Source organism: Bicyclus anynana, chromosome 6, assembly GCF_947172395.1.
Source record: "Bicyclus anynana chromosome 6, ilBicAnyn1.1, whole genome shotgun sequence".
Taxonomy (NCBI): Eukaryota; Metazoa; Arthropoda; class Insecta; order Lepidoptera; family Nymphalidae; genus Bicyclus; species Bicyclus anynana.
The window spans coordinates 6047834-6071766 of NC_069088.1; the positions used below are offsets into that span (position 1 = coordinate 6047834).

At 34.4% G+C, this 23933-nt stretch overlaps 3 protein-coding genes across 4 annotated transcripts; 1 reads left to right on the plus strand and 2 right to left on the minus strand.

The window, feature by feature from the left end:
• Positions 1-1900: 1900 nt before the first annotated feature.
• On the minus strand, positions 1901-14464 carry LOC112046014 (uncharacterized). 2 transcript variants are annotated; one of them, XM_024082458.2, is made up of 11 exons: positions 13939-14464; positions 13705-13856; positions 12814-12934; positions 11900-12088; positions 10357-10505; positions 9453-9628; positions 9194-9333; positions 8457-8643; positions 8001-8108; positions 3684-3801; positions 1901-3283 (listed from the first exon to the last, which is right to left on the minus strand). In XM_024082458.2, the coding sequence occupies exons 2-11, from the start codon at positions 13842-13844 to the stop codon at positions 2965-2967; spliced, it is 1647 nt and encodes a 548-aa protein (XP_023938226.2). In that variant the 5' UTR covers positions 13845-13856; positions 13939-14464; the 3' UTR covers positions 1901-2964. The 2 variants fall into 2 exon arrangements, with proteins under 2 accessions (XP_023938226.2, XP_052738235.1); XM_052882275.1 differs by having other exon boundaries at positions 13705-14464.
• A 302-nt stretch (positions 14465-14766) lies between these two features.
• On the plus strand, positions 14767-19201 carry LOC112046015 (thymidylate synthase). Its single transcript, XM_024082459.2, has 5 exons — positions 14767-14973; positions 15059-15316; positions 15855-15975; positions 16986-17211; positions 17813-19201. Exons 1-5 carry the CDS (start codon positions 14889-14891, stop codon positions 18020-18022), a joined length of 900 nt encoding a protein of 299 aa, XP_023938227.2. The 5' UTR covers positions 14767-14888; the 3' UTR covers positions 18023-19201.
• Positions 19202-19251: 50 nt separating this feature from the next.
• Positions 19252-23450, minus strand: LOC112046012 (protein ILRUN). The gene is made up of 5 exons (XM_024082456.2): positions 22943-23450; positions 22761-22874; positions 21451-21677; positions 20249-20358; positions 19252-19702 (listed from the first exon to the last, which is right to left on the minus strand). Exons 1-5 carry the CDS (start codon positions 23131-23133, stop codon positions 19673-19675), a joined length of 672 nt encoding a protein of 223 aa, XP_023938224.1. The 5' UTR covers positions 23134-23450; the 3' UTR covers positions 19252-19672.
• Positions 23451-23933: the final 483 nt, after the last annotated feature.

Consider the following 23933-nt stretch of genomic DNA (forward strand, 5'->3'; position numbering starts at 1 on the left):
TAGTAAGTGGTACCTAGCATTCAGCTGTAAGTTACCACTTAACTACATAGTCGTACTTATCAAATCAAACATGTTTTAACGAATTGATTCTACGTTTTCATGCGCGGCTAGGTTATGGAACTCTCTCCCAAAGTAAGAGTTTCCTAGTTCTTAAGAACTCTTTAACTTAACTTAACGCTTTAAGAAGATAGTGATTAGGCATCTTCTAGGCAAACGCGTTCCACATTAAGCCACATCTACACTTACCATCTGGTGGGATCGTGGTCAAGCGCGAGCTTATTCCATATTTAAAACAAATCATCAGCTGATCAGAGATCTCAATAACTGGACAGTTTATCTGTCTGAGTTCTGATTGGGACATATGGAATTTTTTTTCTTCCCTAAAATATCGGTCCAGTCCAGTAGTATAGAGTTTTCACGATGCACGGTTACTTCCGTTGGGGTGCCCAAGGGCACGATAAGCAGTCGATAGTGATCCATAGAGTCAATTATCCTAAACCCTAATATTATTTACAAGTTACCTTGACTACAATCTCACCTGATGGTCAGTGATGATGCAATCTAAGATGGAAGCGGGCTAACTTGTTAGGAGGAGGATGAAATTCCACACCCCTTTCGGTTTCTACGCGGTACGTCTTTGTCGTTAGGGTGGTAACTAGCCACGGCCAAAGCCTCTCACCACAAACTCCAATTAAGAAAACCTCAATTTCGAACCGGCCCAGCCGGAGTTCCGTTTTGTAAATCCACCGCGCATACCACTGCGCCACGGAGGCTGTCAAAACCAGCCCATTAATTTAGGCTGATGAAAGTAATGAACTATGCTGTTGCTGTACCTATTTTTTGAAGCAGCGCGCGTTCTTGAGCAGGATATGCTTAGACTAGGAGCAATCTGTATCTAATAGGTTATGAAATTATCTTGTAGAAAAACATTTAAAGTTATTTATAACTATTAAATAGTTAAATGTTTGGTATACCAGTTAATACATTCTCATACAAGTAAGTAGGTACAACGAATGCATTATTTTAGTTTAAAAATTAAGTAATCATTTATTTATAAGCGGAAAGCCCTCTGTTTGACTTTGAAAAATATTTAAATATTAATATGTAGACATTTTCTGACTCAATACTATTATGTACATTTTAATATATATGAATATTTATTAATCTTTAAACATTAAATACATTTAAGAAGCCATTGTAGGTATAAAATTGCATAAAATTGCAGTTTCAAGAAACTTCTTGCTTGTGATTTTTTTCTGCTAGTTTTACAATAAGATTTTTAACTTAAGCGGTAGATATGATATTGGGAATTGATATTTCCTACGTCGACACCGACGTAGGAAATACAGTTCCATACATCTCCCCGAAATATATGTAAACAAAATATGTAGGAACCAATGATATTGATACTATTACTGTAAGAAGCATATTTTTCTACATACGACTCGATTCCACTTTGTTTCTAGATAAGTGGTAAACAAAAAAAAATAAACCTTAGCTGATTTGTTGTGGGCTCTTCTTGACCAAGGCGCTTTGGAAAGCTCGTAACTTTAATTTTTTAAGTTTTCGACTGTAATTACCACCATGACATAACTTGACGGTACCAAAGTTCTTGAACCTACCTAAACTAAGCCTAATTGGAATAAATTAATTTTGCATTTCAATTTGATAGTTATCCATTATTTACTGATATGAAAAATACATAATCATCCTTGGTCTGAGTACTAGAACGTTAACTATGAATAGTCACTCAACGTTTCACATTACATTACACAATAGATAAAAGATAACTGACGATAGGTATCGTATATTTATTTTAGCGCAAGTAAGCAGTATATGTAGGTACCTAAGAACTATGAAAAGTAAATGCCAAAAATCTCATAAAAGTTTATTTATTAATAAAATAACAATTATCATTCATAGATTTAAAGTTTAAACTAAATTGTAAATTAAATATCATACAACAAATAACATAATCGTAAGGAACTGCTGGGATTTTTCAAAATAACAAGGAGCATGATCAAATTACACAAACTCAAAAACGCGTTCATGTCTTTAGCATTAAGGTGTAGGTAGGTTTAGCACCGCCTTCAAAGTGATCAGCAGGTAGAACGTAATATGATATTACTTTTTGCTTTTTAGTTTAGTTGGTACGTTTTATGTTTTTGAAGTCGGTTGTATTTTTTTATTATTAAATATAAAATGCCACCGCATAATCTTGAAATCAAATCCTTCAAACTATTTAGGTATACGGCAGACGGGTTTTATTTAAAAAGCCCTTGTTTAAATTTCTTTTTAACCGACTTCAAAAAAGGAGGAGGTTTCTCAATTCGACCGTATATATTTTAAGCAATATTTTTGCAATATCACCATTCCACTCCAATCGGTTGGAAATACTGTATTAACATTAGGAGTGAGTCTAAAGAACCCATGACCTGTGTGTAAGTCCGGCCCCTTCACCACGGAGCTATTAAAGCTTCAATTGCTCTACAAAGATGCCTTTAGAATAATAAGTAGAAACACGCCATCACTAGTATTTACAGAAAACATTGTCTTTTCTTTAAACGCGTCATGACATCATCGAGTGTCATAATAAAGAAGTAACATTACGAGGTATTTATTAGGTATCTAAATAAATAAAAATGAAAGTACATATTTTTGTAACTTTGCATTCCCCCAATTACGATGGGACTTCATTGAAACTATTTGAAACGAAATTGCAACGAATGCCGAGACCAGATAATTGAAGCATAAAAAATATTTAATATCTGCCATTTCAAAGCTACATTTAGTCTATTTTTCATGAGCTGTGTGTCATGAATGTACCTAACAGTTTTAATTTAAGTGTAGGTAACTTTAATAAACTCTAATCGTTTGATTAATAAAATATTTCTCTTTTCAAACGACAAGTAACAAAACAGGAAATAAAGAACCTTTTTCATTTATCAAACAAATCTCTACAATCTAATCATTTTCCAGTATCCTACTACGTCTGCGACGAATCGGTGCTATATCTCTGAACAAATCGTCCACATTTTCAGGTGGAGATCCTGTATCCAAATTTTCTATTTCTCTCCACAATTCATAATCACTCATAACACCTCTAGAGTGTATTTGAGAAGGACTCAGAGAAAATGCACTAATAACATCCGGTGTATAGTTCTCGTTTGGGTTTGCATTAAGTCTCTCCATTGTCTCTTTTTCAATACGCTCCAATCGCTCTATCACTTTTGTTGGGTCTGCATCTTTAGGTCTTGCATTAAAATCAATGTCTATTTCAATTCTGAAAATAATACACAAAATATGATATCTCTATTTACAATGATATTATGAACTTAAGATTAGATTATTTAAAAATCTCAGTATCATTCAATGACTGTATTTTCTAGAGAAAACACCCTAATCTTGGGCTCTAGAGAACGAAGGCACTACACAACTTAACGAATTTAATGTTCCAAGTTGTTTTAAGGGTTATTTTATAGATTACAAACTGTATTCATGATTTTATACAAAGTTTGCAATGGCATGCTCCTACCATAATTAAGTAAATACAATGGAACAACTTTGAAGAAAATTGGGCCGTGGTGACTTCGGAAGATAGCAGGTTCACAGTCCATTACATTTCTGTAGGAAATAGCAAGTTTACAAGGGCTTTTAGTCCATTAGACTTAGGTAGTACGTACCTAGTGTCCTCTTTGAATTTGGCCCATTGCTCAACGTTAGGCGCGCGAGGTATTTCAGCGGCGAGAGCTCGACATGCCTCCTCCATTGTATTCTCCACGATTTCTAATTTGGCTTCCGCTGTAACGAAAACAAATTTGGAAATCTTTCTAAACTATCGTCCCATTTACCTACTATGTATTCATAAATTCTTTTACATGTCTTGTAGGATGTTTAAAACAATATTAATTTCCAGTTACGGCCACATTATCTAGCATAACTGTTGTTGATAATTCATCAAATTATTTTACATTCCGATAGCGCGGTAAAAAATGGAATCCATTAAATTACAAATACCTAGATATTTATTTAACCAATTAGACGAATAAGACGAATTTACTCTTTTTTATCTTAATTTATACAATTATAAGTATACTCGTGAAACAAAGGTGTTTAGTCTTCGTCTAAAATAAAAAGAATATTTGACACACATTCTTAAAATGTACAATATTCCTTATCTCATAAATTAATCGCATAGAGTCTATAAAATAGACAATACGATTATAATAGAGATAGTCTGTACTATGTAGGAGTGGGTACGCCAATAGCCCAGCGAGCGGGGCTCATGATCTCTCATGTAGAGTCCGGCCGCTTAACCGTGGAACTATTAGTCCTTACGTCAAAGATATTAATTAAAAATTGAAACAGACTATTTGTAACACAAAGAGAATATTAAGACGAACATTTTGTTTCCGATTGATGCCACTTGGTACATGTTAGGAATACAAAAGCTGATTAAATATTACTCGGCAGCAAGCAATGTAGGACGTATGCTATAGATGTTATGGAAATGGTTGTCGTGCTCGTACTCATGGCCATTATTTTTAAAAATATTGACGCTAATTAATATTAAAATGACCATTTCCACACTCACAACATAAAATAAACAATTAAAAATAAAATAACTTGTGTGAATCATGTAAAGTTCTTTGACACATATTTATAAGCCAACGTCCTTTTAAACTGCTAACGACAATGTGTAAATTTTTATTTACCTATCTGAATTAACGATATTATATTAATAAAATCATAAATTAATTATACAAAGGATAGAAGATTGAGGATTTATTTTAAGATAATATGATTGTGTTCTTTTACTCACACTACCTATCTACTAAATCCTACTAATATTATAAACGCCAAAGTTTGTATGGATGTTTGTATTACTCTTTAACGCCGCAACTACTGAACCGATTTGACTGAAATTTAAAACGAAGAAAGATAATACCCGGGATTATCACATATCTTTTATCCCTAAAAAATCCATGGTTTTTGCGAGATAGCAAAAAACTGAATCACACGCGAACGAAGTCGCGGGCATCCGCTAGTTAATGAAATTTAGTTCATTCTTTGTTTTGTGCTAGTGCCTATAGGTAAATGTTTATTTTTTACCTAGATATTGTTCACTGAAGGTATTTATTTTTTACGAGGTCATATTATATTCATTGCTAGTAGCTACATAACTATAAGCTTTTAAAGTCACTATTAATTTAAAAAATAACAATTATGAGTTTGAGAATATTGAATATTTTTCAAATGGCTACCTACTATGTTATTTGTACAAGTATAATGAAAATTACATAACAGAACAGTCTCCTAAGCATGAGTTTCGATGTCATTTGTTCATCCTCTCCAAGTGTCAATAACAGGTACCTAATGAGGCATGCAAAGAGAAATTTCAAATGTTAACAAAACTCATGAGTCGTAACATGTCATTACGTAACCGCGCCAAAACTTCGGTTTTTTGTCGTGGTTACACCATGACCACATAATTATTAGTGTCTACATTTATATTTAGCACTATTGTCACTGAGAACCGTGATAGCCCAGTGGATATGACCTCTGCCTCCGATTCCGGATGGTGTGGGTTCGAATACGGTCCGGGGCGTGCACCTCCAACTTTTCAGTAATGTGCATTTTAAGAAATTAAATATCGCGTGTCTCAAACGGTGAAGGAAAATATCGTGAGGAAACCTGCATACCAGAGAGTTTTCTTAATTCTCTGCGTGTGTGAAGTCTGCCAATCCGCATTGGGCTAGCATGGTGGACTATTGGCCTAACCACTCTCATTTTGAGAGGAGACTCGAGCTCAGCAGTGAGCCGAATATGGGTTGATAATGACGATGAATGACTATTGTCACTAAACGTACTGGAAAAATGCCTATAGGTACTCGTACATTCGAATTGGTTTAAGTATTCGACCATCATTCTATGAAATAAAGAGAGTGCGTTTATTGGAACTAGGGGCAAGAGGCGAGATGTCGTCCACGAACAAGCAAGTAAATAAATGCCGGAATTATCCGCCCTATATTTTGGCCCAATAACCGAGGAAATGGCCATGGAAAGCGGTATCTAACGTAGATAGATTACTTCCTAACGGCCGTTTTCAATAACCTATCTATCCGCCATTTCGCTTACTAAAGTTAAGAAAATCTATCTTTTTGTTCTTATCTGCTTTTCAATAACCTACAGACAGATAGTTTGACTATGTAAAGATAGTTTGACTGTTACTGACAATCGAGGATAGCTATTTACGTATCCGTAATCCTAGGTAGGTTATTTAAAACGACCGTAAGTAGGTAGGTCTGGTACCTATGTCTAGGTATCTATTAACTGGTTTATTAGTAGAAAAAGAAATATCGCTTCTATATTTATATGCTTCCATAACTATCTACATATACCTAGAAACTGATGCTGGTTTATGTTTAGTAGTAAGAAGATAAGATCGCAAGTTATCATGCCTTCATTCACGTAATGGCAAACAGAATGTTAAATGTAAAAAGCTAAATCACGTTGCTCTAAAAAAAGGACTCCTATTATCGAATTTTCTTTCAGTAGATACTATGTACTATTCATAAAACATTATTACGCTGGTACCTACCAAAATTAAAAATTCGAAAAACTATTCAATTATTATCATATCACGTAGAATCATTAAATAAATAATATTTACTTCTTAATGGAGAGATCTCAAATCTTATAGTGAGATAAATATACCCTAGCTATTTAAAAACTTGATAAAATCATGAAGTTAGCAAATGATGCAGAATCACAGATTCTCGTAAATAAGTCAGAGATGCACGATGCAATTAATTCTACTCACGAACCAACAATAATGATAATAACAATTATTTGTTTCCAACATTGTACCAAAAGTGGGACACTCGGTTGCTTAATTAACGGATCAGAAATAAATACTTAAGCAAAGAGAAAAGAAGATATCAAATACACAAAAATAGGATAAAATAAGTAGTTAAAGACAATTTGAAATATCTTGTAAGTAATATTTTTAATTTTCTATTATTCCTTGATGGCCTGAATTCAGCAAAAAGTATGTTAAGGAGGATCCTCCTTAACATACTTTTTGCTGAATTTGTTTTGAAATCTACTTATTTAAATATCTATGAAAAGACGCCAAAAATATACCAAGTTAGGTTTCCAGTTTCCTTACCATAAAACTAAAATTTGGTCATGTCCAATTGTTGCTTTATAACTGTAGCTAGTAATTTCCCGTGGATTATTGTTGTGAACGCTACTAGGTAGGCAAGTACCTACTTATTTTTAAAAAATGGTTATCCCAAACCTGTCTATCACCAACGATTTGCTCGATTATTACTGGGTGCTTTATTTTATCTATTTCCCAAGTGATCATTAACAAGCAATGTTCGGTCCACTATTTAGCTCGAGTTCCCTCAAAGAATGAGAGGGGTTAAGCTTTAGTTTCACCACGCTGGCCAAATGCGGATTGGCAGACTTCACACACGAAGAGAATCAAGAAAATTCTCTGGTATGCAGGTTTCCTCACGATGTTTTTCCTTCACCGTTTGAGTCAATTGATATTTAATTTCTTAAAATGCCTAGTGTATTTATTTTATACTAGCAGACGCCCGCGACTCCGTCCGCCCTCAGATCTCTTTAATTCAACCCTTACAGTAGTATCGCTGTAAAAATGGAGTAACTTTTCCCGTTTTCCCAACATTTCCCTTCGCTGCTCTGCTCCTATTGATCGTAGCGTGATGAATAGTATACTATAACCTGCCCAGGAGTATCAAGAATAATTGTAGCAATAGTTTCATTAAAATCCGTCGTGTAGTTTTTGTTTCTATAACAAACATACAGACAAAAAATTTATTGATTGCATTTTTGGCATCAGTATCGATTACTAATCACCCCCTGATAATTATTTTGGAAATATATTTCATGTACAGAATTGATCTCTCTACAGATTTATTATAAGTATAGATTACTTACATACTACGTACACTACATGTTAAACTTACTTGAGCTACGAAGTTTTTCTTTCGACGATCGTCTCAAGGCTCTGGCGAGATTACCGCAGACGGGTTCCTGTGACGTCAGTTTACTGCCGCTACAACGCCATTCGTCGTCTTTAACAAAATTTTACGTAAATTCCGTTAAGAATAAACTTGCTGATATATTACTTAGATCGACGGACGTACATAAATAACGTTTTTCTCAAACTTTCATTGTAGGTAGGTACTTAAATTTTGATCAGTTGCCAAATTAAATATAAAAAATCATTTACAACTAAACATACTAAACATAACAATTATGTAAAGAATGACTTAATCTTAATCACAAAGTTTCAACGTCCAAAATGTAATGGTTTTTTGTCAATCCAATTTGGACTGTTTTTGTACCAAAATGCTTAGATTCTAATCTACAGGTTTATGACGTTATATTTACATAGGTAGGTATATTTGTAGTTTCCTTACCCATAAGCGTATTCATAATCTGCAACCTAGTTGGGGCATCGATAGGCCTTTCTAAGGCAGTTTTGGGTCTGCGGGGTAGGTCAGGGCGTGATGGGCGTATACCAGCACATTCCGTGGTGGCTGGACGCAGGCGAGATACCCTCAAACGTTTGAAAGCCAACCGCTCATTTGAATCGTTGTTTGTACTCTAACAAAGCATAATTAGAAGTTGAAGAAATACTTATCATGATAATACTGAAATTGAAATTGAAATTTTATTTATTTTTCTCCACATACAATGTTATGTACAACATTATAACTGTTAGGTTAAAATTAGATAATGTGATAATGTGGGGACTGTTTAGTTTAGGTAATATCCGCAAAGCTATCTACCACACCACAAATATAAACTAATCAACTACGCGCTGTCAAATTCATACGATTAAATAAGAAACTTTCAGTATTGAAACTAGCACTTATTAACGAAATATTCTATCAGTTTTCGAACCTAACTTTATCAATCAAGTTAGGATTCATGATATGTTATGATTAAATTGAAGGAACATAAACAGACACATAGTGAGATGTAAGCGCGGCGACAGCGAAACCGAGGCGAAGCGATTGCGTTTCGATTACTATCAGTGTGTTAATATCTATATATCTAATACCAAAGATTTTATAGTTAGTAGTTAACTATAACATATAGTTAACTACTGTCTATATTACTACTACTAGCTAACATTAATTGGCTTACCAACCTGAAATTGTGATCCGGAAGGGCCAGGCTGAGGCACTTGAATTGTTTGTAACTCACTAGGTAACGAATTGTATTTTTCTGGTTCAGTATCACTTTCTGCGCTAACATGTCCATCTGACAACAATTCTTCAGGAATTTCATCTGAAATTCATCATTCCTTTTATCACCAATCGTCTTTAGTAAGAAGAGAATACTACACTCTTGGTTTGTGTTTTTCAGATGGCGAGCTTTATGAAGATGGATTCTAATTGTAGACTTACCTTCTTCATCTGGATTCAACGGTATGTCATCTAATGTCACAAGCATCGGTAAGGCAGAAGCAACAAGTGAACGATAATTCATTGCGTCCGAAATAGGCGTCCCTCGCAAAGTCAATTTTCGAAGTGAACTGCAAACACCTATAGTCCATAAGCGACTTGATTCTTCAATAGGGTTGCTGCAATATTTATCAATACCTAAATAACGGTAGTAATATGGTATAATAACGGAGAATACTTTAAGGGTTAAATTATTATTATTTATTGGAGACACCATTGCCTTCTTTTTCAATTATAGGGGGATTTATCCCACGAAATCTTGATTCTACTCTCCACTCTCCACTTTTATTGTTTGCTCTTCGAATTATATTCTTTGCCTGAGATATTTGTATTAATTAACACAGCTGATTGATTGAGATTCGTTTGATGTAGGTATCTCTATGTTGTTCGTCATTATGCAGGTTTTCTTAGCATTCATTTCCAATCCACATTTTCTACATTCCGTGTTTGAGGTGCTAATCATGACATTGTGTTGATAAGTGCATATTTTGCACTTATGAACACAATGTCATCCGCAAATTTTAAGTGATTGAGGAGCTCCCCGTTTATATTTACCCCTAGATTTTCCCAAGTTAGTCTGGAAAATATTAGTTCTAGTAGAGCTGTAAATAAGTTCGGTGAGATTGGGTCCCCCTGTATGACACCTCTCTGTGCCTTTATTTATCGCAAAAGAAAGTCCCATCCGTTTCAATTTTATTGACGCTCTACTATTTTTGTATACAGCTTGCAAAAAATCAATAAATATTTAGGCGTGTTTGGCTTTATTCTAGGTAAGCCTTCCTTTTTTAATTTGTCTGTATTAGTGGATGGAATTAAGAATTTAAATATAGGTAAATATAGTACTTACTCAGCTAAATTCAGTGTATGTAACTTCTGCATGGCCGCCAATGGATGCAATTCGCAAAGACGATTGCCAGCGGCATAAAGCTCCCTTAAAGCACCCAAGCCCCAGATTCCGTCCAAAGATGTTAAGCCGCATCTGTTTATGCTTAAAATCTACGAATTTAAAAAATATTTTTTTTTACCATTACCATTACCATTTCTTTATTAATGAACTATAGGTATCCTACAGAAATAGACAGCCCAGTGGATATTACTTCTGCCTTCGATTCCGGTCTGGAGCAACCTCCAACTTTTCAGTTATGTGCATATTAAGAAATTGATTATCACGTATCTCAAACGGTGAAGGAAAAACATCGTGAGGAAACCTGCATAGCTGAGAATTTTCTTAATTCCTTACTTGTGTGAAGTCTGCCAATCCGCATTTGGCCAGCTTGGCGGACTCATTCTAAGAGATGATTACAGAAATGCTAGTCTGGCTAGTTGTATCCAAGTATCGTAAAAGAGGACAATTTTATTTCAAGTTAACCTACTATGTTTGTCTGTCAAAATCAACTTGAATCGGGATGTGTATTTATTGTATTTACCTACCTAAGTACCTACTGTGTTTGTCTGTCAAAATCAACTTGAATCAGGTACCTAAGTATTAGGTAATTTTGTATGGTTTTGCTCGAACATTAAAACTATGACATTTTTTATGCCTTACAAGTTAGCCCTTGACTACAATCTCACTGGTAAGTGATTATGCAATCGAAGATAGAAGCGGGCTAACTTGTTAGGAAGAGCATAAAAATCCACACCCTTTTCGGTTCCTATACGACATCATACCGGAACGCTAAATCGCTGGGGGTCTTTACTGGTAGGGTGGTAAAAAGCCACAGCCGAAGCCTCCCACCAGCCGGACCTTGACCAATTAAGAATACCTCAATCATCCTAGCCGGGGATCGAACCCAGGACCTCCGTCTTGTAAATCCACCGCGCAGACCACTGCTACCACGGAGGCCGTCAAATTTACTGTTACCTATTTTTTATTGCTTGAGGTCCGAAATTACCCAACGATAATGCCTAACTGAAAGACGTTCCTTTATAAAGATAAGTATAGGTACTGCTAATTAGCAGCTACACAAATCCTAATGGTTGGATACACCGCAGAAGAACCAAAGTCACAGACATAGCTCAACGAGTTGCGAAGCTGAAGTGGCAATGGGCGGGGCACATAGTTCGAAGAGCCGATGGACGTTGGGGTCCCAAAGTGCTGGAATGGCGACCCCGCACTAGTAAGCGCAGTGTTGGCCGACCCCCCACCAGGTGGACTGACGACATCAAGCGAGTCGCAGGGATTCGCTGGATGCAGATGGCTCAATATCGTGATGTTTGGAAGTCCCTACAAAAGGCCTATGTCCTGCAGTGGACGTCCATCGGCTGATATGATGATGATGATGATGATGGATACAACCATTGCCCAATGTAGCCTGTTGGAAAGTATGACACTACATTAAGGGCTCCAACACAGTTCCGGATTTACACATGCATTTGCACCAGTGACATACTTTTAAGTGAACTAATCCAATCCCAAGGTCACGCAAGGATGAAATTGCGCTGCCGTCAAGCGTGAGAGAGCGCAAATGGGGGGCGAGGACGTGCAGTCGTCGCAGGCCAACGCGTTCCGCAATAACACGCAACTTCGCCTCGCGAATCGTCAGGACTTCCTCGTCTGTCGTCACTCCACTGGATTCTTTCTACAAGAAAACACGCCTGTTAATAATTATAAACGAGAAATATTTAATATCCAAGTCTCGACAATTGTAATTGTTGAGTAGGTGAACAACAATTTCACCCTGACACGAAATTCAGCAAATCATGGTCTCTGTTTCTAAATTACGAAAAATAGCGGAATACAGTTATCTATGACTGAGCTCATCAGATGATTACCGTCAGCTTAGATAGGTATACGTATATCTGGCGCTTGTGCTCCAATCGGAAGAGTAAGTAATTAAGTATTGTTGCCGGAGTGTTGGGTAGGTATAGGTAAGTTATATCGGTCATCCCGGTGACGCCGCTTAGGTCCCTTTAGATAACGAGCCTACGGCACTTACATAATCAGAGTAAAAATATCATATCATCGTAAGCGACGATTATTTTGTAAGACGTAGGTACATATTCCTTGCCTATCCAGCGAAGTGTTGTACCGTTAAAGACGATGTTCTTTCAATTAACGTATCAACTACGTAACATGATAATAAAAGAAAATGAAATGAACATCTAAAAAGTTAGGTTTACCGACTTTCAGTTATATAATGATTTATTTATTTTGCTATCATCCGCGAAAAATTTTTCGCGGATGATAGCAAAATAAATAAATCATTATATAATCATGATGAACTTCCGCAAAGTAACGCCTGCTTCTATCCAAGACTTTCAGTTGACTTTTCAGACCTAGATAAAGTACTCCAAAGGTCCTTACCAAAAGTTCAATGAGAGTTAACTCCCGCGGTATAACTATGCGCCTGTAGCCGGGCAACCGACGCTCCAATTCGTCTTGACCGGGTGGCTGTTCTGGTTCAGGGGGAGGCATGGCCAACATCCTTAAACCACAACATTTTCATTTATTACTACTAAACACGCACTACTTAGTATGAAAGTATGGATACTTAGTCCGGTAATCATTTTACAAATATAAAACTAAAAACATGAACGATTTATATTTAAAAAACTTCAACCCCCACTTTATAGTTAGAATTTTGCGAAATCTTGAATCATATTATTTATAGTATTTCTCTGTAAGTGCACATACCAATGTTTACAAATTTAACTTTAATAATGAAGGATTTTCCACACAAACTTTCAACCCTTATTTCACATCGCGACAAAAAGTATCCTTATACTCGAATTCGTATTATGATCTCAAATGCCAAATTTCATTTGAATTTATTCAGTAGTTTCAGCGTGATGCCCGGTCAATAAAAACACAATATCTGCAGCTGAATTCTGCAAATTCAATAGCAGACCTCGTCTCGGTCCAGGTAAAGGTTAGTTTTCCTTTAAAATCGTTGAAGTAACAAGATACAAAATTTTAACCTTTCGTCTTTCTATAAGCCTAGAGTGCGCGCCATTAGGCATAATATTCTCATGAAGAGAAAAAAAATTGACGTTGCGGAAATATCACTCTCTCTTTCGTCCTATCGCAAAGAAAGAGACAGACTTGTATAATTATGTCATTTTTTCTTGACTCTTCACGAGATACTCGTATGTCGTGGAGTGCATCTTAGGCATTTATCAGGTTTTAATTGTAGTACCAACCTATTTTTTTTTAATAAGAACCAAACCTCGGTAAAAAAGAAAAAAGTAGCATTACCTGAAAAGCGGAGTAGCGCGAACATTTTGTGGTTCAGGTGAGCTGGCACTGGAGATTTCAGACGGTGACGGTGATGCGATCACACTGGGCGTCCGCGGAGCCGAGCCTAGTTCCACATTTGGCGCTTCCAGAACAGGCATTATCTTCAGATCCTCGTTAAAAAGGGCGTAATAACACGAGCTATTTATATGTTTCTTTTTGTTATACAGACCAATTTTACTGAGAGGAACTTACTTGTTTTATGTCACTGATGAACTCTATATTTTACGAGACCCATAGCCTAGATTTGTGATTTTTTCACTAATTGTATTATAACAGAAACTATTTAAAATTAACAATTTCTTGGTAATCAAATATTTAATAACAAAGTTCTGTTGCTAATAGCAACAGTGATTGCTGGGTGGTTGCACAGAATATAGTTAAAAGAAAGGTCTATTGAGGTGTTATTATGTATTGTTATCTTCAATTCTACGAAAGAACTTTGAATTACTAAAATTGTTTTTACACCAATGCTTGAAACGCTTTAAAATCTAATCCATTAATTGCATTTATGATTGCAACGTTCGTACTTCGCAAGCAAATAGAACGGGGGAAACTATGGTCGTGGGCGTGATCGTTGTTTATTGATTTATTGAAACATAGTCTTAATGTAACGCTTAAGGATTATATGAATCGTGGCCTTATTCGCCAAACATTTATCCCTTCGCTCTAAATTATAGGGATTATCGGTTAATTTAAAGCTAACGTTGTTTTCCCAGGGCTGCACAAAGCTAAACCAAATATTTACCTATGGTAGGACCACTGGTTGACTAAAATTGACTCTCGCTCTCTAATAACTATTTTTCGCTGTCTCATTTATAATTATTTAGAACAACTTGTATTTATTATTTGCCACTTGCGCCGTAAAGGTGAGACTCGAAAAAATTAGAACCCCAAGCAATAAGATGACTGATAACAACATTTATTTGTTATCTGCTGACACTGTCAATGTCAATTTCCAATAAGTTTGCCGTTGCCGCCAAAAAATTATCAATTTTCAGATTTTTTTCCGGTCCGGTCGGTGTCTGTTTGTTTTGTGCTTTAAATAGTTTAGTCACTTTACTAAAAAATATTGACTTTACTCTAATTGTACTTAATACTTTGTGCACTTTTATTACTTTCCCATAATTATCAGAATAGAAAACATGCAACAAAATGGTATTGATAAATCGGGACAGCAGCATGAAGAATCACAGTATTTAAACCTTGTAAAGACTATTATCGAGACAGGTTCGTAATATATTATAACCTTAACCCTTCTAAATCCCATACTTATTCATGTAATTAATAAAACAATGTTTATCCCATCTTACAGGCGACAAAAGAGTTGATAGAACTGGGGTTGGTACTCTATCTATACTCGGAGCTATGCAGAGATATACTCTACGTAACAATGTATTGCCTCTCTTGACCACCAAACGTGTTTTTGTGAGAGGAGTAATCGAAGAGCTGCTGTGGATGATATCTGGATCTACTAATAGCAAAGTTTTAGCCGGCAAGGGTGTACATATTTGGGATGCCAATGGATCCAGGGCATTTCTTGATAATTTGGGATTTACAGAACGTGAAGAAGGTAATTATTTAAAACTAATTGCCTGGATATTGGAGGTATTAAATTGGATGATGAATTTCATTAAAAATCTGTTCAGCTGTTATCCATTCATATATCACATAATTATGCAAAAAAGATACAAAATTTCACTGTAGTTTAGTAGTGTTGGATTAACATTGCTTTTTATTTGAAATAGCATCTCAGTGGAGAAAATATAGGGTGTTCCTAACAAAATGCCATGGGTCAGTGGCTCGAAGGGCCCCAGTCTATGAGTCTCGAGCTCAGGATTATTTGAAAATAAATGTCAATTTTCTAGGCCCTATCCAAATTTGTCCCTGTAGCATCTAATAATAATAATAATAAATCTTTAATAACCAAAAATAGATACAAAAACCAAGTATTTGATTGTCTGTGGTCTCCACACTAGATTGATCTGTATTGTGGGGACCAGCATTATATTGAATTATTACCAATATATTCAATTCTGTTTGTACAAATTAAGATCCTCCTTATTGAAGTTGGTTAAAAATACATTTTTAACAAATTCTTTGCATTTTAGGTGATCTTGGACCTGTGTATGGGTTTCAATGGAGGCACAGTGGAGCTCAATACATAGATTCAAAGACTGACTACACAGGACAAGGCATTGATCAGCTACAAAATGTTATTAACAGTATCAAGTAATTATCATTTGTGACATTTTTATATTTATACTAGTGAACACACGCAGCTTCGTTTGTGTGGAAATCGATGTAAACCTTCAACCCCTATTTTACCACTTTAGGGTTAATCACATTATATCTCATATTTTTCATATTTTTAAATCCGTACAAATCTCCATACAAACTCCTATTTCACTCCTTTCTATTTTTATTTTAGAGTCAAAAAGTACCCTATGTTTTGCTCCAAGGTCCCATTTACCACTCTTCTAAAATTCATCTTGATTGCTGTTTAGCCGTGAAAAGTTGACCGACATACTTTCAAAGTTTTAGATTGAACTGCGCTCAACTTTTTCCACCCTTAGACCTCTATAATCCAACCCTGTCACTAAATTAGTTCTTAGGGGAAGTCTACTAAATGTAAATTACCTTTGTGCCAAATTCATCCTTATATGTCAAACAGCTTTCAATATTTCATGACCATAAGCTTTTATACATGTGTATAGAATGTTTTCAAACAGTAATAGAAAAGATGTGAGTATGCATCTTCTAGAAAGTGTGTCCCGACTTAGGCCACATCTTCACTTGATAAGAAGTATTCGAGAAGCTCGCGCTTATAAAAAAAAAACAAAACAATAGGAGAGTGGTCAAAACTAAATCAATAATTTACAGTCAGTTGACTGAATAACTTGGTGATTTGTGTTACATCGCAATGAGCCATTCAGTTGTGTGTATGAGGTATTTTTGTTGTTTGAGCAAAAAGTTTCTCATAACTAAGAGAGTCCCCGTCCCCTTGTGAGTGACGCTGCCAGTGCCTACCAATTTCAATGCCAGCGTGTTGACATGATTAGATATTCTTGTCTGATATGCATTCCTACATTTAACAATCTCCTCTTTTAGTGTTGATTTTTAAACTCTTATGTATGTATTTGTCGGCCACACAGTATGGAATACCCAGCATAGCTCTTAGAATCTTACTCTAAACTCAAATTATACCTCAGTGAAACTAATTTTTTAAATTTATCTTCTAGGAACAATCCCAGTGACAGAAGGATGTTGATGTGCGCTTGGAATCCATCAGATCTGAGCAAAATGGCCCTCCCACCATGCCACTGTCTAGCACAGTTTCATGTAGCTAATGGCAGACTCTCGTGTTTGCTGTACCAACGGAGCGCTGATATGGGTCTAGGAGTCCCATTCAACATTGCAAGTTATGCTTTGTTGACACATATGATTGCACACATTACTCAGTTAGAGGTAAAAACAATTTTCCCTTTTCCATACCATAAACTTTGTAAAACTTCCCAGAATCATTGTGACATACATTGATTTAATGTTGTCCTTGGAAATAACGTAATATTTATTCATGACCATAAACAATAAATATAAATAATAAAAATTCAGTCGGTCGGGTGTTTTCTTTCTAAGCCATCGTTCAGAATGGTGTGTTGTGATATCCAGAAGTGTATTCTTGATTTTGTTAACCAATTCATTGAAATGTTCAGTCACTTATAAATAACATAATGTAATAAATATAATTATTCAATTGCAGTCAAAGATTTTCTACTACTAGATATCAAAACCACCCCAAATAATGATCTGAATTTAGTTTCTCCACTGAGCGCACACATGCACAATTTTGTGTTTACTTATATTATTTGTTTATGTATATATAGTTTTTACACTTCTTGAATCCAGAACTCGATATTGTAGACAATATTTAGGTATTATTTGATTAAATAACTTTTGTTGATTACAATGAGATTAAATGAAGTTAAGACAATTAGCCACTTTTGTCTGCCTCAGTCTGCCTGGTTGCAGTTACAAATTGTTTAATAATGTTTTTTTTTATTTTCAGGCTGGTGAGTTTGTACATACTACAGGAGATACTCATGTTTATCTCAATCATATTGAACCATTGAAAAAGCAATTAGAGAGAGAGCCGAGGCCGTTTCCAACTTTAGAATTTGCTCGCAAAATTCACTCCATTGATGACTTCAAGTATGAAGATTTTATTATTAAAAATTATAATCCTTACCCAAAGATTGATATGGAAATGGCTGTATAATTTACCAAAACTTTTTATGGAACTCTGTATCTGTTACGCTAGACAAAAATGCAAAGCAAGGGTAATAACACAAGTAGCCTATAAAAGGCTACTTGACACTTTTTTTAAATGGTCTTATATAGTTCATTATCATTCTACTAGACTAAAAAAAATTTTTCACATTTTTTTTGAGACATGATTGCATGAAAATTAGTTTTTAAATGTTTTTGACAATACGACTCAAAACGCCTGTTGTGTACAAAAAAATGACAGTCTATATTTCAACTGTTTCATGACGTCACTACATTAAATCCCATACAAATGGAGTATTTGACAGTAATATTAATTAACAATTAGTTTGACGTTTAGTACATCAAGGGTGGTAGTGACGTCACAAAATGGACAGCGTTTTTGACGTTAGGATAATTAGAAAAAATACATGATAATCCAATTAAGTTTTAAAAGGAATCCTTAACTTTAATTAAAGGACCCTTATTCTGTGTACTACACTAAATTAATATTGTTTATATTTAATTTGATATGAGTCAACTACCCTATTACCATCACTCATCTAAAGAAGTAAGCCTTATTAACACCAAGGAGCTGGTCTATAGCAAACGTAGATTTGATCCCTGCTATATTATTATTTAATAGTAGGCATATACCCTGTCGTCCATTTTGTGATGTCACAATGTTACTTGGAATAAACGTCACCTTATTAACTAATAATTTTTTCAAACAATCCATTTGAGGGTTTATTGTGTTTATATGATGTAATTAAAATAGTTAAAATATAGACCATCATGGGAGACAACGTTTTGGCTCATGTTGTCAAAAAATATTTAAAAATTCATGTCTCGAAAAAAAATGCTTTTCTTTATTAATCTAGTAATGCTAATGACACAGTTTAAGACCCTTTTAAAAAAGTGTCAACTAGCCTATTATTTCTTAGCACATACTTTAATATTTCGTCCATGTAAATTGAATAGCCAAAAAAATATATTGAAATTTTTCATTATTCAATTATTTTTGTAAATAATAAATGAAATATGTTTGTATTAAAAATGTTGATGTATTGTCAGTCTCAGAGCTCCTGTAGTATACTTAGACTTAAGAGAACCAAACAGTATCTAGTTATTTTTGTAAGTGAAAGTATTGAATTATTTTTATTTGAATTAAAATTATTCCAAATAAATAAAATTGGATTTCATTTAACTTATTGCAACTGGACTATAAAATAAACATTCCACTTTTATCAAAGATTTTATTTAAATTAAATCTATAATTAATTAGACAATATAGTATGTAGTACTACAAAATAAAGACCCCCATAATTATTAATAATAATTAATGGCAATTCATATCTAGAAACTAAGTGATGCTAATAAAATCAATTTTTCTTATACAATTGTAAATATTTCAACAATAACAAATTCTTTATAGTTGACATCATGTTAATTATTTTAATGTAACTTTAAAGGGTTTGTACATTTTCACTTATATCATTGTTATCAAGTCTTATTTAACTTAGCATTGCTTTGTAAGTATATAACGCGTTTTGATGATTTGCATGTATTGAAACACTCGCAGGATTAATTTGAAATAAATTTATACATTACTTTATGGAGGAAATCATTGTGACAAGTTGTAAACAAATTAAGTAAGTTCTAATCAACACATTTGGTCATCTTGTGATGGCACCTGAAAAGAAAGAAACCAGTATCTATATGAGTAAAATTATAAATACTGTTAGTTTATAATCTATCTTGCGAGATTGTGAACTGTCGAAATATTGGGAACTCCATACACACTTCTGAGATTCAGACCTTAGTTAATTAAGGTTACGTATTTTTTTATTTCCCTGTGGCGAGAAGATATCTTACCCATGTTAAAAAAAGGCATTTTTTTATTTGTTCACAAATATATGTAAATAAAAAATTTTAAAAAGTTGGAGTATTCACTAATTAGTGTTGATACAAAAATTGAAGAAGAAAGAAGAACAATTAATATATTTGTGCAAATCTTCCATAAAAAGAAAACAACAATTTTCAAAGAAATGTGGCTAGGCATTTTCTGAAAGCTAAGAAAACAAAAGGTCAAGCTGGTCTGAGTCAAATATCTTCAATTAAACTCTGAACAAAGTCCAGGACTCGTGACCAGTGGATGTAGGGTTAAGGAATTCCTTGACAATTAAAAAAAAATTATATCACAAAGTATATTTTAAATATATATTGAAAGATTTATTACCTGTGATACAGATTCATCCAATCTACTGCTAGGTACTGGTAAGGCAGCTAATTGCTCTGTAAGAGCTATAGTTACTTCAGACTCTACTGTAATTTCTACCCATAATGTATCTGGAAATTGAAATATTGAAAACTTGAAAAGCAGTACAGTGTTTATATGAATTCTTACAATACAAAAGAAATGGTGTTAAAGTGCTTCCACATTTGAATATCTTGCAGGCTCAATTTAAATAGTGTAACAAAACCTAAAAGGGTACTTTTCCACCAGAGATGTACTATGCAGCTATGCTGAAAATATGTGACTGTTTCCACCAATACTAAGCTATGTAGCTGTTCAAAGAAGATGCGCCGATGTATCAATAGATATCGCCCCCTCAATCCGTAGCACGCACCCTTCCATATAAAAAACATATCTTAGTTGAATCCGTTTTCACCAGTGCTAAACTATGTGCACCAATGAATATGATTGGTGGATATTAAACATATCCATAGCAACGTAGAGTAGCACATCTCTGGTGGAAAAGCACCCTGAGACTGGTGTTTGGAAGTTCTTACAATAAGACCAGTCCAGTAATGGACATCTGTCAACTGATAACGATGATAATAAATTACTTAAATATGATGAGACACTTTCCTACTTTTATTTGCAGTACATTCACTACAAGATATAGCTATCACCAGTGGCATGCACAAGATTTTAACTAGGGTAGGCATTAAACACACAAATTGTACTAAATGGAAATTTCTTTCTCCAGTATAGGTTTGCAATGAGCCTCAGAGTAAGCAGTTCACTTTTGCATTTATGAAGAGCCATTTGCTATAACTATCTATGCCACAGTGATGAAGTAAAACAGTTATAGTAACATGTTAAATCTAACTTATATTAAAAAATTTAATTATTTGTTTGTTACAATATAAATCAAAAACTATTCAACAGATTTCACAAACTATCTGTTATGAGCTGTACCGGCTACTTTAGTATTTTAGTTGAGCACAAATAATTTTTGGCGGCGGTAAATCCAAGAATTGTTTGTACTAAACTAAAATACTAAAGTAGTCCGAACTTGGCTTTAGATAGTTACATCTTCACTGAGTAACATAGGCTGTTTTATCACTGTATTCCATGGGATTAATGTTAATTTTATTATTAATGAATAAAAATATTATTATTACTAGTATTATAATAAAAAGTAAAATACTTACCCCCTATTTGCTCTCCTTTGTCAGTAACTAAATGAAAGTAGCCTCTATGCACACCAGCAGTACTGGGCGCTAACAATTTAACTGAAACATTTGTGGAATGTCCAGGGGGTAAAGGTGGCACATACACTGGTGTAGCTCCCAGTGGTTCCCCACCAGCTTGTATTAACCTACAGCTTCCCGGCCATGTCTCAGTTCCTGTGTTGGCAATGCTCCAATTTTGTTCAAAACTGTAATAAAACACTGTTAAATTAATTGAATCTTATCAATGTTAATATCAGACTCAAATGATCAAATCACTTTCATTCACCTTTAAGTATAGACATCATTTTTGCTTAACACAGGCTCCTTTATGTAGTCACTTTTTTAAAATTGATATAAGATCATTTTAAAACTAATTCAATATTAAAGTTATGGAATTTAGCAATAAAATATCTAATGTGCTTATAATCTCAACTTTTAAAATGATGGTACTTTTTGTCTAAATCTTCTTTTTTAGTTTTTGGAAACAGTGAAACTTATTTCTACAACAAAAATACGAGTCTTTTTTTTTTAAAAATATTTCAGAATCCTAAAACATAAAACACCTATTTCTGGTAAAAAATATAAATTTTGACAACAGTTTATTAACGTAAATTTACAGGCAGTCAGTTCACAAAGGTCAAAGGTTTTTACTTATGGGATATCCTTGGCAAGATGCAAACTCGTCCCTTGTTGGTAGTTTTATGACTAAACCAAAAGCTACTGAGCCACTCAATAGTGGGAAGTGGGGTAAATTAGGTAAAACTAAGAAAACAATAACATTGAGTAACCTGTGAGACTCCACGTCCATACTTAAAGGTCAAAAAAATACTACTCTTTTAATTAAATGTAAAAATTCCCTTTTTGTTTTTTACAATATGCACAAATTGTGCTCATTTATTTTGGTGGAATGAAAGATAACTTTCATTTGAAACCAATGTCATTTTATAAAAGAGGTAGATAATAATGATAAGAGAGCTAGTATGACTAGTTTAGTGAGGTTTCAAGTACATTACAATGAGTCCAACCAGCCATGAGTGGATTGACATGATCACTCACAGCAATGTAGTGTAACTAAACACAAAAATGTGCATGTGTGGAATACTTGAATGACAGTGTTCAGTTGGCACACAAAGTTTTACTAGGGATTACTCTAGAATTAACAATGGAGTACTTTATGGCACATACATTGACTAATCTACAAATTCTCTGGCTGTGTGGTTGCTATCCAAACAACTAAATGTTGCACACATATTACATCATTCAAATTAATTATAATATGATGGGCTTACTGAGAAGCTGGTCCAACAGCAGATTCTTGAGTTTGAGCTGCTTTCAGTGCCATAGATGGAAGCTTGGGTGGTAAACTATAATCTAAATAACAACATATTGCCGCCTGCAGATTCCTGGAAAAAAAATATTCTGCAATTACTGTTGCATATTCAAATTTAAATATTTAAAATATGTTACTTACCAATTACTCATATCCAAGAAAAAACTAGCTGTGTTATAATTTAAACTGGGGCCTAAAAGTCTTTGCATTTGACCTATGAGCTCTTCCCTGTCAGTCGTATTCATACAGCTGAATTGCAGGAGGAGGTTTTGATCGATTTCTCCTTGAGTCTGGCTGACTTCTCCAGCCCCGGCTGAGCCATCAACATCCATTGTGCTTAAAACTAAATCACAGTTACTTTCTTACGAGTCTCAACACTTCACTATTGACATACCCTTTGTTTATGTTCACCAGTTCGGTTCATATGATTAAATTGTAAATATAAGATATTACTAGCCAAACAAAAAATATACCAAAATAACATAAATATTTCTAAATTGAAAGCCAAATACGTCGATTGCCGACTTATTAATTTGTTATGAATACTCAATCTCAATATTCAATACAGGTTACGATTACCTATGAAAAAAATACTGAGTGATCACAGATGACAACACGAACACAATCACAAATTCAAAGACAAGATCAAGATTCAAGAATGATCTCGCACTTCAGTCACTTCAGTCAACGAAAATACCGCAAAGGTTACGTTCCACTCAGTAATCCTTTTTGCGGTGATTTTGTAGAGACTTAACCGATCTATAGTATAAAATTATCATTGGGTAATATAGTTCGTGATTTACCATTAAAATCATTTTAATATTTAGTTTAATGTGTGTAGTCTACACGGGACTTAGTAGAATTTAAGATTTTCAAAACTGCGTTTATCTGTAATTTTGAACAATTCAACAACGGCAAACTAATAGATTGTATGTACGCTACAGGATCACGACGACCCACCTCTTGAGTGGTCGTTGTGAATCTTTCGAGCGTAAGAATGACCATCATTATTAACGTTTTTGTTTTCGCTCAAAGAATAATTCGCCCCAACCAAAACGACCACAATCGTCAGTAAAACTCGATCATCACTAAATGGAATGTAGTTAGTAGTTAAAGGCCGTACAGACTACTT